At 37.3% G+C, this 19,122-nt stretch overlaps 1 protein-coding gene across 2 annotated transcripts in view; it reads left to right on the top strand.

The window, feature by feature from the left end:
• Positions 1–12,114, top strand: part of znrf2b (zinc and ring finger 2b) — a 44,107-nt gene extending 31,993 nt beyond the window's left edge. The window contains exons 3-5 of one of the 2 annotated variants that reach the window (XM_080039300.1): positions 10,780–10,885; positions 11,213–11,286; positions 11,711–12,114. In XM_080039300.1, coding sequence (XP_079895426.1) covers positions 10,780–10,885; positions 11,213–11,270 — 164 coding nt within the window. In that variant the 3' untranslated portion in view covers positions 11,271–11,286; positions 11,711–12,114. Of the gene's footprint in view, positions 1–10,779; positions 10,886–11,212; positions 11,287–11,472 lie in introns of both variants that reach the window. The other variant, XM_080039299.1, reaches the window with a different exon arrangement.
• Positions 12,115–19,122: the final 7,008 nt, after the last annotated feature.

Below are 19,122 nucleotides of genomic sequence, written 5' to 3'. Positions count from 1 at the left end.
TGAGAGGTGACAATGGATCAACTCATTGCAATCAGGTGTAGTTGATGCTGTGTCACTAACCACTCTCACCAGCCGAAAAGAGTCCGGTGCCCTCACACTTTCAACACACGGACACGCACTATATTGCTTCCTGATTATTTGAATCTTGCACCCCCTGCACGAGCTTCACGACAGCTGGCGTCGTAAAAATACTACCGCTTTTGTTCAAAGGTGTCGCCAATGTGCCGACTTACTCGTTGTAGCTTTAACAGTAACTTAATGGCGAGCCATATGAATAGTTTGTGGTGTTTCACTACTTTTTTTTAATGCATTTCAATTATTTATTATATTATATTTTGATATTTTCCTGCATAAAAGTTTTTTACATTGATGCCAAAGAAGCTTCCTCAATTACTTCTTCAATCATCACACACTGTATGTGGCATGAATCTAGAATATTAATTGTATAATGTATATAATGTAAAATTTATAAAATTGATAATGCAATTGCAATATAATAACTCACAGGTCCCAGTAACTGTACAGTAGACTTTGTCAGGAACCTGGTGTACTGTCTGTGACAGGACTAGTGGTACTGCACCTCCATGGCCACACAGTTTCTTTGTCTTGAATATGCAAGAGCATGCTACTATATTGTTTTACCCTGGCAGCGTTCATCTACTACCCACAGATGATCTTGTCCCTTTTCTTACAAATGATACACAAGGCAGGGAGCTCAGGTCCAGCAGAAACTATGAGTATAGTCTAGCTGCAGCCCCGGAGAACAATACTGAGTCGGGCCGGGAGTACTGTGTCGGGGCTAGTAGCCTATCGGTCTGCGGTCTATTTTATTGTTTGACGTGACCTTCTCAAGATGGCCGCCGCGGTGTTCCGTTAGCCGAGTGGAGCTAGCGCCGTGGCTAATCTAATGTTCTATCTATATTCTAACCTCTCCCTGTCCCCTTGCCCTAACCCTAACCACTCAGCTGTGATGCCTGAACATAATCTAATGTTCTATATACAGTATCTCACAAAAGTGAGTACACCCCTCATATTTCTTCAAATATTTCATTATATCTTTCCATGGGACAACACTAAAGAAATTACACTTTGATATAATGTAAAGTAGTCAGTGTACAGCTTATATAACAGTGTAAATTTACTGTCGCCTCAAAATAACTCGACACACAACCATTAATGTCTAAACTGAAGGCAACAAAAGTGAGTACACCCCTAAGAAAAAAATTCCAAATTGGGCCCAAAGTGTCAATATTTTGTGTGGCCACCATTATTTTCCAGCACTACCTTAACCCTCTTGGGCATGGAGTTCACCAGAGCTTCACAGGTTCCCACTGGAATCCTCTTGCACTCATTCATGACAACATCACGGAGCTGGTCGATATTAGAGACCTTGCGCTCCTCCATCTCCCGTTTTAAGAACCCCCAAAGATGCTCGATAGGGTTTAGGTCTGGGGACATGCTTGGCCAGTCCATCACCTTTACCCTCAGCTTCTTTAGCAAGCCACTGGTCGTCTTGGAGGTGTGTTTGGGGTCGTTATCATGTTGCAATACTGCCCTGCAGCCCAGTTTAAGAAGGTTGAGTGCACGTTTTCAGCGTCATACCAAGAGGTTGGCTTTGGAAAATTGACGTATGAGTGCTGCCAGCATTGCTGCAGGGCTTGAAGGGGTGGGGGGTCAACCTGTCAGTGCTCAGACCATACGCCACACTCTGCATCATACTGGTCTGCATGGCTGTCGTCCGAGAAGGAAGCCTCTTCTAAAGATGATGCAAAATAAAGCCCACAAATAGTTTGCTGAAGACAAGCAGACTACGGACATGGATCACTGCAACCATGTCCTGTGGTCTGATGAGACCAAGATAAACTTATTTGGTTCAGATGGTGTTAAGAGTGTGTGGTAGCAACCAGGTGAGGAGTACAAAGACAAGTGTGTATTGCCTATAGTCAAGCATGGTGGTTGGAGTGTCATGGTCTGGGGCTGCATGAGTGCTGCCAGCACTGGGGAGCTACAGTTCATTGAATACCAACATGTACTGTGCCATACTGAAGCAGAGCATGATCCCCTCCCTTCGTAAACTGGGCCGCAGGGCAGTACTGCAACATGATAACGACCCCAAACACACCTCCTAACGACCACTGGCTTGCTAAAGAAGCTGAGGGTAAAGGTTATGGACTGGCCAAGCATGTCCCCAGACCTAAACCCTATTGAGCATCTTTGGGGCTTCTTAAAACAGGAGATGGAGGAGCGCAAGGTCTCCAGTATCCACCAGCTCCGTGATGTTGTCATGAATGAGGGGAAGAGGATTCCAGTGGCAACCTGTGAAGCTCTGGTGAACACCATGCCCATGAGGGTTAAGGTAGTGCTGGAAAATAATGGTGGCCAGACAAAATATTGACACTTTTGGCCCAATTTGGACATTTTAACTCAGGGGTGTACTCACTTTTGTAACCGGCAGTTTAGACATTAATGGCTGTGTGTCGAGTTATTTTGAGGGGACAGTAAATTTACACTGTTATATAAGCTGTACACACGCTACTTTACATTGTATCAAAGTGTCATTTATTCAGTGTTGTCCCATGAAAAGATATAATGAAATATTTGAAGAAATGTGAGGGGTGTACTCACTTTTGTGAGATACTGTATATATATTATAACTTCTCCCTATCCCCTTGCCCTAACCCTAACTACCCAGCTGTGATGCCTGAACTTAATCGCCAAAACAATATAATTTGTCTAAATAACGTTAGAAATTTATTTGTAGGCTATTTTCTCCCGGCCCGACTCAGTACTCCCGGCCGGACTCAGTATTGTTCTCCGGGGATGCAGCTGGATACTATTGGAAACTATCGGCAGGCCCGCCTTGGATCGAAGTTTTTTTTTGAGGAGTTTCACTTGTAGAGCCTGAAACACTGTTGTCCGATGGCACAGCCTCGCCCCGTGTGCATCTTGAACCCCGGCCAACCGAATGGCTCGTTTCTCGGCAAAACACACAAGCCTTTTGTCAATGAAACGGCGGTAGCAAGACGGGTGAAACGTCTTCGGGAACATTTTCATATCCAATATCCATACAGTGGTTGAATGTCTCTGCTACATTTTGACTCTTGCAATGCGAGCAAAGCCACCGTTTTACACAGTTTCTGTAAGTATCCCACCTTGGGAGAGTAAAATCGTTTACCTCTTTACTTCATACAGCCGTGAGAGGCATATAGCATATTTTATGATCCGTTTTTCGCACTTTTTAAGGTGTTTTTGAGCATATTCCTTGTCTTCGCTATGGTCGTTTGTTGTTGTTGACACCGCCATCTTGGATGTATTGGTCGAATGTGAAGCACGTGACAAAAACATCACCATTTTGGAACGAAATATTGTTCCGCTAAGCAAGAAATAGTCCCGACTTTAAACATTAATTAAAAAAATTCTGCAGGATTTCAAGAGGAGAACTTTTTTTTCTCATTCAAAACCAATATATCTTTTTAAAGAACCAAAAATTATATAGTGCCCAGACATGGGAACGAGATGAAACGAAAAACGGGTTCACCTTATGGCCTAATAAGGCACCGCCATATTCCCTTAAGACGACCAAATGCCCTCTCCAGTCATCCGTGCCCTGCTGAGACGGTAGTTGAAGGCAAGCTGGGCAGGGGTACTTTGCTGGTTCTCAGGGTACGGCTTCATCAACTATGGCAGAAGAGGATAGGCGGAATCTCCTAGCATCACCACAGGCACGTTCACTCCTTGAAAGCTCTCAGTGATGTTAGGGATCAGGGTACCACTCTGACTACGCTCATACAATGATGAATTGCCAAACACTCTGGCGTCATGGACTTTGCCGGGCCAGCCCACATTGATATCGCCAGAACCGAAGTCTATGGTCTACCACACCTTGCAGGATGACTGAGTAAAAACCTTTGCGGTTATAGTAGTCTGCAGGGCTGATAGGCGGGGCTAAAATCCCAATATGAGTCCCATCGATAGCCCCTCCACATTGTGGGAAACCCCAGCAGTCTAGGAAACCGTGAATAATGTCTTTCAACTCACGTTCAGAGGGCATTCTGATGTACGGGGGTAGCATCTCAGCAACAATGACCGCAGCAACATGATTGGCTATGGTAACTGCAGTAGAATGGCCAATTCCAAATAAATGGGAGATGGTCCTGAAGTCCACATTTGTTGCCAGTCTCCAGATGCAAATCCCCACACGTTGCTCCACGGGCACTGGTTTCCTGAATGTGGTTCGCTGTCTTTCAAGGTGTGGTCTGAGGATGTGGCACAACTGCTGGAATGTGGTCTTTCTCATTCGGAAATTTAACTGCCATTCATAATCCGTCCAGCTGGTGATAATATGTTCCCACCACACTCCACATCTCTCGCGAATCCAAGTGGTCCTGAGGAAAAAAAGGAAAATATAATGAAAATACAGTAGAAATTCAAGACAAAAAAGTAAATCGATTTAGAAAATAAGGATGCATTTTACAGGAAAAACTTCATCACGCCATCACCACAAGTTATTTCCCGGGCTCTGGGAAACAATACACACTGTGTGGCCTACACACTGTGATGTTTACCAATGTTAGGGCTTATGTGCTAACTATACTATGTATTTTGGGGAACTCTTATCTTAAATAGACAGGTCAAAACCGAATTAGAAAATAAAAGTAGAGCATTAATAGGCCTACCTAATAAATAAATGAAAAAGTGAGGCTGCCTGTAAAGGGTTCTGCCTCCTCATCGACAACGACGGCACGTAACCCATCACATAACGTACGAAGGAGCTCAATAGTTCACATACACACATTGAAAAGTACTGGGAGGGTTTAGGTGTAGATTCGGAAATCTTTGGTTTAACAACTAGTATGGTTCTTACCTTTTGGGCGGGAATTATAGTCCCAAAGTAACGCTACGAAGGCCGCCCTCGATTGCTGCTGGCTCCGTAAAAATCTTCTTTGGCGTGCAGCACGATTAGCTGCGAATCTCTGCCTTGCGTAATCGAAAAAAACAGCATTGCGGCTCCAAATGAGCAGCAAAGTCAGGAAAGTGCCAATTGTGTTCTCTGTGTTGATCTCTGTGTTGATCTCGTTGTTGTTATGGCGGCGAGGACGCTTGGTGATGACGTATTTATCGTATTACGACGTGATGACGTCTGAAGGAGCAATCGTGCTCAGGACCACGGCCTTTGGGAGCAGTTTGACCACGGGCCAGCGGGGAGAGTGGGGAGGGGGGAATCGTGCTGAATCTTCCTGCAGCACGGAACAGGCAAACTTGCCTAGTGTGAGTGCGCACTGAGTTTCTGCCATGTGATTGGCTGATTAGTTATATGTGTTAACAAGAAAATGAACGGCTGTACCTAATAAAGTGGCCGGTGAGTGTATGTAGTTGTAGTAGTGACATATAACAAATACACGCTGGTTAATAGTATGTACTTGTACTGTAACATAAATAAAGTATATACCTCTTAAGTTAATTCATTTGTCAATTTACACAAGGTACATCAAAATGTGTTCTTCACATGTTCCCCCTCAAGTTACCACACTTTGGAGGGGGTCAGAGTGCAGGGTCAGCTATAACGGTGCCCCTGGAGCAGTTTTGGGGTTAAGTGCCTTGCTCAAGGACACCTTCGTGTGCCCAGGTATTGGTCCATGCTGGACTGAGCTACCCCCTTTATATGTCATCCCTATAGTTTCCTCAATTTCATTCAAATAGTTATTTGTCTGTTTTACGTCATATTATGTCTCTTGTGCTGTGCAGTATGTATTATTATATGTGTTATTATATGTGTTATTATTATATGTGTTATTATATGTGTTATTATATGTGTTATTATATGTGTTATTATATGTGTTATTATATGTGTTATTATTATATGTGTTATTATATGTGTTATTATATGTGTTATTATATGTGTTATTATATGTGTTATTATTATATGTGTTATTATTATATGTGTTATTATATGTGTTATTATTATATGTGTTATTATATGTGTTATTATATGTGTTATTATATGTATTATTATATGTGTTATTATATGTGTTATTATATGTATTATTATATGTGTTATTATTATATGTGTTATTATATGTGTTATTATATGTGTTATTATATGTGTTATTATATGTGTTATTATATGTGTTATTATTATATGTGTTATTATTATATGTGTTATTATATGTGTTATTATATGTGTTATTATATGTGTTATTATGTGTTATTATTATATGTGTTATTATTATATGTGTTATTATATGTGTTATTATTATATGTGTTATTATATGTGTTATTATATGTGTTATTATATGTATTATTATATGTGTTATTATATGTGTTATTATATGTGTTATTATTATATGTGTTATTATATGTGTTTTTATTATATGTGTTATTATATGTGTTATTATTATATGTGTTATTATATGTGTTATTATTATATGTGTTATTATATGTGTTATTATATGTGTTATTATATGTATTATTATATGTGTTATTATATGTGTTATTATATGTGTTATTATTATATGTGTTATTATATGTGTTTTTATTATATGTGTTTTTATTATATGTGTTATTATATGTGTTATTATTATATGTGTTATTATTATATGTGTTATTATATGTGTTATTATTATATGTGTTATTATTATATGTGTTATTATTATATGTGTTATTATATGTGTTATTATTATATGTGTTATTATATGTGTTTTTATTATATGTGTTATTATATGTGTTATTATATGTGTTATTATTATATGTGTTATTATTATATGTGTTATTATATGTGTTTTTATTATATGTGTTATTATATGTGTTATTATTATATGTGTTATTATATGTGTTATTATTATATGTATTATTATATGTGTTATTATATGTGTTATTATATGTGTTATTATTATATGTGTTATTATATGTGTTTTTATTATATGTGTTATTATATGTGTTATTATATGTGTTATTATTATATGTGTTATTATTATATGTGTTATTATATGTGTTTTTATTATATGTGTTATTATATGTGTTTTTATTATATGTGTTATTATATGTGTTATTATATGTGTTATTATTATATGTGTTATTATTATATGTGTTTTTATTATATGTGTTATTATATGTGTTATTATATGTGTTATTATTATATGTGTTATTATATGTGTTATTATATGTGTTATTATTATATGTGTTATTATTATATGTGTTATTATATGTGTTATTATATGTGTTATTATTATATGTGTTATTATTATATGTGTTATTATATGTGTTATTATTATATGTGTTATTATTATATGTGTTATTATATGTGTTATTATATGTGTTATTATATGTGTTATTATTATATGTGTTATTATTATATGTGTTATTATATGTGTTATTATATGTGTTATTATTATATGTGTTATTATTATATGTGTTATTATATGTGTTATTATTATATGTGTTATTATTATATGTGTTATTATATGTGTTATTATTATATGTGTTATTATATGTGTTATTATATGTGTTATTATATGTATTATTATATGTGTTATTATATGTGTTATTATATGTATTATTATATGTGTTATTATTATATGTGTTATTATATGTGTTATTATATGTGTTATTATATGTGTTATTATATGTGTTATTATATGTGTTATTATTATATGTGTTATTATTATATGTGTTATTATATGTGTTATTATATGTGTTATTATATGTGTTATTATTATATGTGTTATTATTATATGTGTTATTATATGTGTTATTATATGTGTTATTATATGTGTTATTATGTGTTATTATTATATGTGTTATTATTATATGTGTTATTATATGTGTTATTATTATATGTGTTATTATATGTGTTATTATATGTGTTATTATATGTATTATTATATGTGTTATTATATGTGTTATTATATGTGTTATTATTATATGTGTTATTATATGTGTTTTTATTATATGTGTTATTATATGTGTTATTATTATATGTGTTATTATATGTGTTATTATTATATGTGTTATTATATGTGTTATTATATGTGTTATTATATGTATTATTATATGTGTTATTATATGTGTTATTATATGTGTTATTATTATATGTGTTATTATATGTGTTTTTATTATATGTGTTTTTATTATATGTGTTATTATATGTGTTATTATTATATGTGTTATTATTATATGTGTTATTATATGTGTTATTATTATATGTGTTATTATTATATGTGTTATTATTATATGTGTTATTATATGTGTTATTATTATATGTGTTATTATATGTGTTTTTATTATATGTGTTATTATATGTGTTATTATATGTGTTATTATTATATGTGTTATTATTATATGTGTTATTATATGTGTTTTTATTATATGTGTTATTATATGTGTTATTATTATATGTGTTATTATATGTGTTATTATTATATGTATTATTATATGTGTTATTATATGTGTTATTATATGTGTTATTATTATATGTGTTATTATATGTGTTTTTATTATATGTGTTATTATATGTGTTATTATATGTGTTATTATTATATGTGTTATTATTATATGTGTTATTATATGTGTTTTTATTATATGTGTTATTATATGTGTTTTTATTATATGTGTTATTATATGTGTTATTATATGTGTTATTATTATATGTGTTATTATTATATGTGTTTTTATTATATGTGTTATTATATGTGTTATTATATGTGTTATTATTATATGTGTTATTATATGTGTTATTATATGTGTTATTATTATATGTGTTATTATTATATGTGTTATTATATGTGTTATTATATGTGTTATTATTATATGTGTTATTATTATATGTGTTATTATATGTGTTATTATTATATGTGTTATTATTATATGTGTTATTATTATATGTGTTATTATTATATGTGTTATTATTATATGTGTTATTATTATATGTGTTATTATTATATGTGTTATTATTATATGTGTTATTATTATATGTGTTATTATATGTGTTATTATTATATGTGTTATTATATGTGTTATTATATGTGCCCAACTAATACGATCACATTTGTTTTTCAAATATTAATCAAAATCAGTCATTACCTTGGTCATCAGTGAGTATTAAAGCCGTGTTTACCCTGAATGACAGAAGCATGCAGTTCTGTGTGTGTGAAATATATGATGGCTGTGTGTGTGTGTGTGTGTGTGTGTGTGTGTGTGTGTGTGTGTGTGTGTGTGTGTGTGTGTGTGTGTGTGTGTGTGTGTGTGTGTGTGTGTGTGTGTGTGTGTGTGTGTGTGTGTGTGTGTGTGTGTGTGTGTGTGTGGGGCTTGGGCCCAATGCCAAAGTCCTCCCTAAAGCTTCAAGCCCTGAACCCTTACTGACTTGAGATGACATCATCTTTAGGGCTTCAGTGCAAGTCTCCGAGGGCTCAAAATGGTAAAATGGGACGGCACTTTGCCACAGATCACTTGACCTTTGCTATGTCAACAGGGCATCCAGAGTTAACATTACCAAATCAATAGCAAAGAAATAAAATAAAAAAGCCTTAATGAATTCTTGTTAAAAATGTAAATAGATAATAGATAAAAGTAGACCTATCAGAGAATATTTTTAAAAAATGCGTGAAAACTATATTGTTTGCTTGTATTTTACATTACATTACACTGTATCCTTTCTGATGTGAAGGTGTTGCAGGGACTTGCCTTAGCTATTGGACGGTAGTTAATTGTCAAGTAATCAATTTATTTATTTATTTTCAAAACTGCATCACAAAGCAAAAATTAAATATTGTTTGATAGGGGTGTCGTCCCCTATTTACTCTAACTCCTTAACCAAAGGAGCTGATTCTGCCAGGTAAATGTTTACGAAAAAGGGCCTCACAGGCGGGTAATGCAGCTCCGCAAAGGTGCTCACCCATTGACTGTTGACAGTGTGCGTGTCAAATAAATGTAGAGCATGTTCACAGTGTAGAAGGTGGCCTTTAGAACGACATGAGCGCTGAGAATATTGATCAGATAAATGAAGGATCAAACAGAAAATCATCGTAAAAACATCCCGATGGAGATTTCTGTGGAGAATTTCTGCGTTTATCTGTTACAGGCAGTCGGAGCAGCAAGAAAAATCTGATGGCTGATGTATTGGCCAATTGTTTTCCAAACAAATCAAATAAAACAAAGTTCAACAAAAAGTGTCCCCAAAAAAGAAGAATTTTTAGTAAAAAAAGCAAAACAAAAAAATCACAGTGCAGGTAAAATGCACAACCCTGAAAAAAAATCTTAAACATCAGATTAATTTAAAGCACGTCATTCACAAATGGTGAAAAAAAGAAATGTATAACAAAAGACAGAGGGCCACATCCACTAAGGGTTTGCGCCGCTAAACCGCTGCAATCCTCGGACTGCACTGAAACTGTCCTGTGGAGCAGACGGCGCCGACGGTCCGCCTGGCCCATCTGAATGATTTAATTGAGGGAATATTCAAAATACAGTGCAACATTGTGGAACGAGCTCCCCATTGACATCAGAACAGCTGAAAGCCCATACTTCTTCTGCCACACGCTTAAAACACATCTTCTCAGACTGCACTTTGAGTAGGAAGATAATACTTACAAATACAAAAAAAAATTGTTACACCTACATGAAGCATTTACATGTGGCACTTTGTAGTTTGGTTTATTTAAAGCTATAGTACTAGTGTGATTCTTGGTGTTCTGAGGTTGTACCTTCATGGTTGAATGCACGTGAAATGTATCTAAAATATCCATATTTAACATGTAATGGTTGCTATGGCCTATTGTCTCACAGAGGACGTCCTGACCAAGGATGCAGGAGAGTGTGCCATCTGCCTGGATGAACTGTTACAGGGGGACACCATCGCTCGCCTGCCCTGCCTCTGCATCTATCATAAAGGGTATAAAGCTCTGTTTGGTTTCTGTTTTGGTCATTCCTCCTGTTTATACTGGCCATTCTATTACTTAAATACTTCTAATGGAAGTGATGGAAGACAAAATCCACAGTCCAGAGTTAAAAATATATATTCCCAGATTATTTTAAATTCTTATGAGGCTTCAGCAGTTTGTGTTAAAACAAAGAATTGGTAATCTTCCATTACTGTGCAACACATAAACAGGGATTTGTACATTTGTAACATATCCAATCCAGAAAAACCAACATTTAGAGCATTTCATAAACACTTGGGTACTGTCTTATTAGCATTCTGTTGTGTTCCATCTCCTAGTTGTATCGATGAGTGGTTTGAGGTGAACAGATCATGTCCGGAGCATCCATCAGATTAAAGCTGTTTTTGCACAGGTAAAGTATTTCCATCCCATGTCACTGATTCATCCCATGTCACTGATTCATCCCATGTCACTGATTCATCCCATGTCACTGATTCATCCCATGTCACTGATTCATCCCATGTCACTGATTCCTTGGTGATCAATGAAGTTTAAAAAAAATATTTCTCAATATTTTCTGTTGGTTTTTTAATGACAGATTGAAGAATCAGGTTTCCTATAATGAGATGGATCTACAACATGCAGTGTGGATTCAGGGACACTGTGGCCACTGTGATCACCCCCTTCCCCTTAAATATAGAAATGTAGTACCATGTTGTGCCAAATCTCATTTAAGCACTATTCAGGGATACAGACTTTTGTGTTGATCTTTCAGTTGAGTAGCACATTTGAGCTCCGTCTGAGCCGAAACTGATCCTCACCAATCATCTCCTCAGCCCTGGAAGCCTCACAGGACACTATGAGGCGCGGCATTCTTCCTCAAGGCCCATTGGACCCTTGTTGAGCTGATTGTACAGCAGGACACATGCTCCTGGAGGTGGGATTACCCAAACCCTCTCCTGTGCCCCTCCCAGATCCCTGCTTCAGCAACAGTGTCTAGCAGTGACCGACCCACAGGACCATCTCAACACTATTGCCATTCTACCATTCCAGCAGCAGGAATATCTCTCTGAATTAGCAGCTCTTACATTTGCAGAACTGAAGCTGCAGCAAAAATGGTGCCAATCAACTGTGAATGTTATCAAAAACACACATACACACACACACACACACACACACACACACACACACACACACACACACACACACACACACACACACACACACACACACACACACACACACACACACAATCATCTGCCCATTTCAATCATATACCATGGAGTAAATGTCCTCAGGTACAAAAACCTGTCCCCAATCCTCAAATGGATCCCTGACTCTAGCACCCTTACCCTACAGTGTTGCTTTTTACAACAAGACCATTTTCTTGTTTTAATTAGATCATATGTTATGATATTTTGTGTTATAACCAGATATGGTTAATGTTATTATGACTCATAATGACTCATAATAAGGGAAAACTTTTCTTGTTTTAAAGAGATTTTGAGTTTGTGTAATAATGAAAACGTTTTGCAATAAAAGATTATTGTTGTTATGAAAAGTTGGATGGTGTTTGAGCAATACAAATTGAATCATACAATTATTTTTATAGAATGATAGAATCTATGACAAACATGACAGTGAGAAAGGGGGAACACATATAGTTGTGTTTTTCCTGTTGGCTAAATCTGTTCCTGTATTTTGTGTTACTTCTGTCAAAACAAGCTTCTATTGTTTTCATAGAGGAAGACATTTTTTTTTTTTTTTTTTTTTTTAACCTTTATTTATACAGGTATATCCCATTGAGACCGAAGACTCTTTTGCAAGGGAGACCTGTTCCCACATAATTTCAATAGGCTGTGTATTAAATATAGGATTTGATAATACTTCTGTTGTTACAAATACGATGAAACTTGAGCCCACTCAGAACAAAAGATTAGTGATTGAATATCACATGTACTGTTTGTTTAAGCAGAAAAATCAAGTCCAGGACTTTGGTGACTCTGGATGGCTCAGGTTTGCCTCTGTGAACAGACTTTAAATCCAGTTCAAAAGTATCACAGATGATGTCACCAGCTCATCATCATTCAGAGAACATGAACTTATGGCTGAAATCAACCACTGTGGATCCCAGAGCTACAATGGAACTGCTCATCATTTTCCTCCTCCATCTCCTTTGACTCCATGACTCAGTGCTGGTCCCACCACACTGAAAACTATTTTTATATTGGAAGAAACCTTGATGCCACCTTTTCCTGAATTGCAATTAAGAAAAGCAATATTGTGAGCTTGTTTTCTTTTATTTTAAAGATATTTTTGGGCATTTTTATGCTTTATTGACAGTGCAGAGAGACAGAGGTGAAATGGGGCAGAGAGGGGAGTGACATGCATAGAACGACCGCGGGTGGGAATCGAACCCGGGTCTACTGCTGGGCCCGGCCCGGGAGGGGGACGCCTTACCAACTGAGCTAAAGGCGCCCCCTTGTTTTCTTTTCTATATCAAACATTTTATTGAAAGTTAAAGTCAACATGATACAGACTAACAAGGATCATGTCACTTAGCAGTTCTATCAGAAATAGTCTCTGTTACACACATGTACAAAATAAAGCTAAACAAAACATTAGTTTGTTACATTTGGGTTACTAAATTGGACTCCAAGTTACGGTTACAGTCAAGCAGTGAAAGAGCCCAATGTAAAGATATATTGATAATGTTCCTTCAATAGATAGTGTGTCAGCCTCTCATATGCATTGTTGTAGCCAATTTCTTCCTAAGGGTTGGGTGTTTTTTTTCCTCCAATCTCTCAGAACTATACACTTAGGTTGCGTTCCGAATCGCATACTCTTTCTTTTTTCTATTCTACATACTACATCCGACGATAAAAATAATCTAGTTAGGATGCAGTAGGCATACTATTGGGACATACTTTTCTCTCTTATTTCATCATAACATTGCGCCTTGATCTAGCCTCTTGCTTTTATATCCGTCGCATCCCCGTTAGTTTTCATATGGAGGCTTCGTCGATGTTACGTCACTTCACGTGCGCACTGGATTGTGGGTCAGAATCGCCCCAAATAGGATGCACTTTTCAACACTAACAATCTTGGCCGCATGAAGTAAGACCATCCGGGTACTTCTAACCATCCTAAATCTGGCCACAAGAATCGGGACATCCTAAATCTTTTTTCTACATACTATATAGTAGAAAGTATGCAATTCGGAACGCAACCTTAGCTACAGACAGACAGGATGGATCATTAAAACTGTGCATTGTCAATTTCTTTTGATTGTAAGAGTCTCCTCTCCCGGCACAGAAGGCAAAAGTCATTAGCTGTGTTTCCATCCACAAGTTGTGGATTCAGCAATATAGAATGAAAGATTCAGCAATATAGAATGAAAGATGCCTTATGGTAAAATAGTACAATTACATTGAATTTCATGAATATCGACGAAAAGTTTGTGCGTTGGATCTCATCAGATTTTCTCTTAATCGTTAAAAGTCTTGTGCGATAAATTTGATCGAAAAGTAATTGCTGAATAAATTATTGATTGCAATTATGTTATGCCATTTCCGCCTCATATTTCGGTTTTCTTTGGAAGAGATGGCGGGTGTTGTACCACTGAACAGGGGAAGACATATCTTGAGTTAGAAACAACTGAGTGATGAACAGACCGACAGGACGACATCAAATTACCCTTTCTGCTTCTTTCAAAATAAAGCAATAAAACAGAATTAACATGAGCAAGCATAGCACCCCAAATAACATGAACTGCAAAAAAGTATTTTATGCAAACTCTTTTATGCTTTATTTGTTACCAACTGCAAACCTACATTTGTCATACATTTAATTCAGAATTAAGCAAGGGTCACGTAGAAATAAACGCTCGTAGGACTAATACAATCAATAGTATTCTCAAGAAATGTCTTCCTTCCCCTTTATCAAAGTCATGGAGCCATTTGGGATAACTCCAGTCCCACTCAGAACATTGTACTTTCTACAGTAGAGTCCCTAGATGTAACTGTGTTTGGTGTTTTGTCCTTCCAACGGAGCCTTCAAGGGAGCTGCCTGGGAGGTTACTGTTAGGGGGACAACAGAGGACCTATTATGCTTTTTCAACTTTTATGACCTATAAACGTTGTTATAATGATTTATAGTCATGTTTAACCATACTAGCGTATCAAATAATTACGTACATGCATTTAGACGTATTCCCTGCTGACCGTCTGGGGTGGCTGTGCAGAGCGCTAAACACTAGGGCAGCCGGTCGAGAATTCACTTGTTCAAATCGGTTCAAATTACCTGCCATCGTGTCGTCACGTTCCCGGATTTTTCCATGTATGGTAATGCTGCAACGTGGTGTCGCGCTCCGGCCATGCCCCCACCTTCCTGCTCTCAAATCTGCCCGTGCGCCGCTGAAAGTGTTCCGGAAGGAAGGTAACCAATCACAACGGAGTGGGGTTTGCAGGAGGGGGGGAGGGGCGGAGAAGCACAAAGCCGAGTGTGGACAGAGACTGCTGAATCGCCCAGATGAGAGGAAGCGATTCCCGAAAATCTACATCGTTTTTTGTGATGTGATTCGTGTCAGGTTGCTCTATAGCAGTTTTTAACAAGAAATTAAGACCAGAAAAGTAGTATAATAGGAGATCTTTAAGGTTAGGGTTAGGGTTAGTTGAGTGAGTGAGTGCCTTCAGACAGCGCTGCCTCCAAGGCACCGTTGGGAGGACAAAACAACATCGAGCAGATGTAACATGCACCATTACAACTTGTGCAATATTGTCTTAAAAAATTGTCTGATTAAATTGAATCAAATAAAAGAGGGGAGGGGGTAGCTACTCTTCAATTATTGTGGTCGGTTTCTTAAAATAGTTTAGGAAGGGGCGCCATATTTTATGAAATTTAGTCTCAGATCCCTGGGTAGTGCAACGAATTTTCTCCAGATTCATACATGACATAATGTCTCTAATCCAATGTGAGTGGGAAGGAGGAGCAGGATCTTTCCATTTAAGTAAGATAGCCCTACGAGCAAGTAAAGAGGTGAAGGCCAGTACCTTTAGCTTCACTTTAGGCAAGCCTGAATTGGGAGCGATGCCAAAAATTGCAGTGAAAGGGTTCGGCTCAAATTGATGCTGAAGTACTTCAGAAATTGTTTGAAAAACTGATGTCCAGAACTCAGTCAAGGTGGGACACAACCAGTACATGTGAAAGAGTGATGCCGGTGCGCTCTTACAGCTATCACAGGTCGGGTCTACATCGGGGAACATACGAGCTAATTTAGTTTTAGATATGTGGATACGATGTACTACTTTAAATTGCACAAGAGCATGTCGGGCGCACATGGAGGCAGAGTGTATCCGATCCAGGACTGAATCCCACATGTGATCTGTGAAGGCAGAACCTAGTAGGTCCTGCTCCCACAGGATTCTTATAGCTGCTAATGAGGGGCTATGCAACTTTGAAATAAGGTTGAAAAACACAGAAATTGAGCCTTTTAATGTGGGGTTTACAGAAAGAAACAAATCGACATGATTGGCTGGCGGTTTATAAGGGAATTAGGGAATTAACTTCTGCGTAAAATGCCTGATTTGCAGAAATCGGAAAAAATTAGTCCTTTCGATACCAAAATATTTTGTCAATTGAGAAAAACTAGCAAATAGATCATTAATAAATAAATCACCGATGCATTTTAAGCCTTTTTTATGCCAGATCTTGAATGCACCATCCACCGTCGAGGGAGTAAACAAATGATTAGCTGCAATTGGGCTGAAAAGTGAAAAATTCTGCATTCCAAAATGCTTCCTAAATTGGGTCCAAATTCGAAGGGAGTGCTTAATCACGGGACTACTGTTGGGAATAGCCGAAGAGAGTGGAAGTGCGGCGCTTAAGAGGGCAGATAGAGACAATGGGCTAATAGCGCTGGACTCCATTGTTACCCAGACTGGGGCTGAGTCGTCAAGGTGAAAATGCACCCAATACACTAAAGAACGGATATTAGCAGCCCAGTAATAGTATTGGAAATTAGGGAGGGCTATTCCACCTGTTTGTTTGGGTATTTGAAGAAAAGCTTTCCGTAACCGAGGGTGTTTACCATTCCAAATATAATTTATCATTAAAGAGTCAAGGGCCTGAAAAAAGGATTTGGGGAGAAAGATGGGGAGACATTGGAATAGATATAGAAACTTTGGGAGTAATGTCATTTTAATTGAATTTATTCTACTTATGAGAGAGAAAGCCAGAGGAGACCACTTCGATAATATTTGCTTCGCCTGATCCAATAATTTGAGGAAGTTCGATTTAAATAGGTTTTTAAAATTTCTGGTAAAACATACCCCAAGGTAACTCAGATGATCTGTCACCACTTTGAGTGGGAGAGCTGTATAATCAAGTTTAAGAGCTTCTTTATTAATCGGAAAGAGTTAGCTCTTACTCAGGTTAAGTTTATAGCCAGAAAACTGACTAAAGACCAACACAGAAAGTGCCTCCGGTAAAGAGGTGGCTGGCTTGGCGACAAACAAAAGTAAATCATCGGCGTATAATGATACCTTATGTTCAATTCCTCCTCTCCATATCCCCTGAATCTGTGTGTTACCTCTGATGGCAATCGCAAGTGGTTCGATTGCAATAGCAAAAAGGAGCGGGCCCACGGTGCAGATCAAAACTACTTGAGGAACGGCTGTTTGTTAATACTGAGGCAGAAGGGCATGCATATAATAATTTAACCCAAGAAGTGAAAACAGGACCCAAACCGAATTTTTCAAGGGTGAAAAACAAATAATTCCATTCTACTCTATCAAATGCTTTTTCAGCATCCATAGAAGCGAGGCATTCTGATTCAATATTTCTGGGGGAATATAAAATGTTCATTAGCCGGCGGATATTATAAAATGATTGGCGTCCCTTTATAAACCCAGTTTGGTCGGGGGATATGATAGAGGGGAGAACATCCTCCAGTCTGTGGGTGAGAATTTTAGCAAGTATCTTCACATCTGTATTTAATAGTGAAATTGGTCGGTATGATGCACAATCTAGAGGATCTTTATCCTTTTTTAACAACAGGGAAATACAGGCCTGATAGAACGAAGGCGGGAGTTTACCTGAGTCAAATGAGTCTGAGAATACTGAACATAAAAAGGTGACAATTCGGCTGAAAATGTCTTAAAAAAGTCAGATGGAAGTCCGTCTGGACCAGGAGATTTGCCTGATTGCATAGATGTTATTGCTGCAATAATTTCCTTCTGAGTAATAGGTGCCTCAAGGCTATGTCTCAGGTCTTGAGAAAGGGAAGGCATGTTTAGGTTACTGAAAAAGGTTTCCATCACCGTTGCGTCTACTGTACAATCAGAACTATACAAATTTGAATAGAATGTTTTGAACTTTTCGTTAATCAATTTCTGATCTGATGTTGTACACCCACTGTCTGTCCGTATTCCAGGGATGAGTTTCTTCGCTCTAAATCCGCGCAGTTGATTGGCCAGGAGTTTACCAATCTTGTCACCATGCTCGTAAAAAGTACTTCTGCTCCTAAGCAGCTGGTCTGCAACCTGACGAGAGGAAAGAAGGTTGAATTCTGTCTGAAGTTTTAAACGTTCTTTGTAAAGTTCAGATGAAGGTGAATTAGCATATTGTCTGTCTATGTTCAGAATCTGATCAGCAATTTCAGTTTGTTTCTGTTTTGTACACTTATTTTTGTATGCTGCAAATGATATAATTTCACCTCTCAAATAGGCTTTCAGGGCTTCCCAAATTGTTGCATTGGACACATCTGGTGTTTTATTTATACTCAAAAAAGTTTTAATATGTGGAGGAGACGCCAGCATCTTGGCCATTTTACATGGCCATGCATGAGGCAATGGGGTCCAGGCCATCTATTAGTCCACCTCTCCTCATTGCCTCATGCATGGGTAACCCCCCCTCTGAGTCTCCCACCTTCACCAGCACCCCAAGCACTTCCAGCACCCTCCACAGCACCTCCGGTCCCACCTCACCCGAAAGAGGCCAGCCACCACCTGCAAAAAAGCGCAAAGGCGGCGACAAGGTGATGGACTATCTCAAAGACGAATCGCGAAGAGAGGAAGAACGCCATCAGAGACATTTAAAACAATCCGAAGAGTTCCTGAAATTGTTTGAGAAAATGGTAGACAAAATGTAATGCTGCCTTTGTGGCATCTCTTTTATTTCTGTGGAACATACAGGCACAAATAAACCTGTTTCATATTATCCTTCATGTTTTGGATTTTTCTATTAGTCA

Source organism: Ammodytes marinus (genome assembly GCF_949987685.1).
Source record: "Ammodytes marinus genome assembly, chromosome: 13".
In the NCBI taxonomy this organism is placed as follows: domain Eukaryota; kingdom Metazoa; phylum Chordata; class Actinopteri; order Uranoscopiformes; family Ammodytidae; genus Ammodytes; species Ammodytes marinus.
Note: the sequence above shows the minus strand (reverse complement) of the source record. Positions and strands in the feature narration are given on the sequence as shown.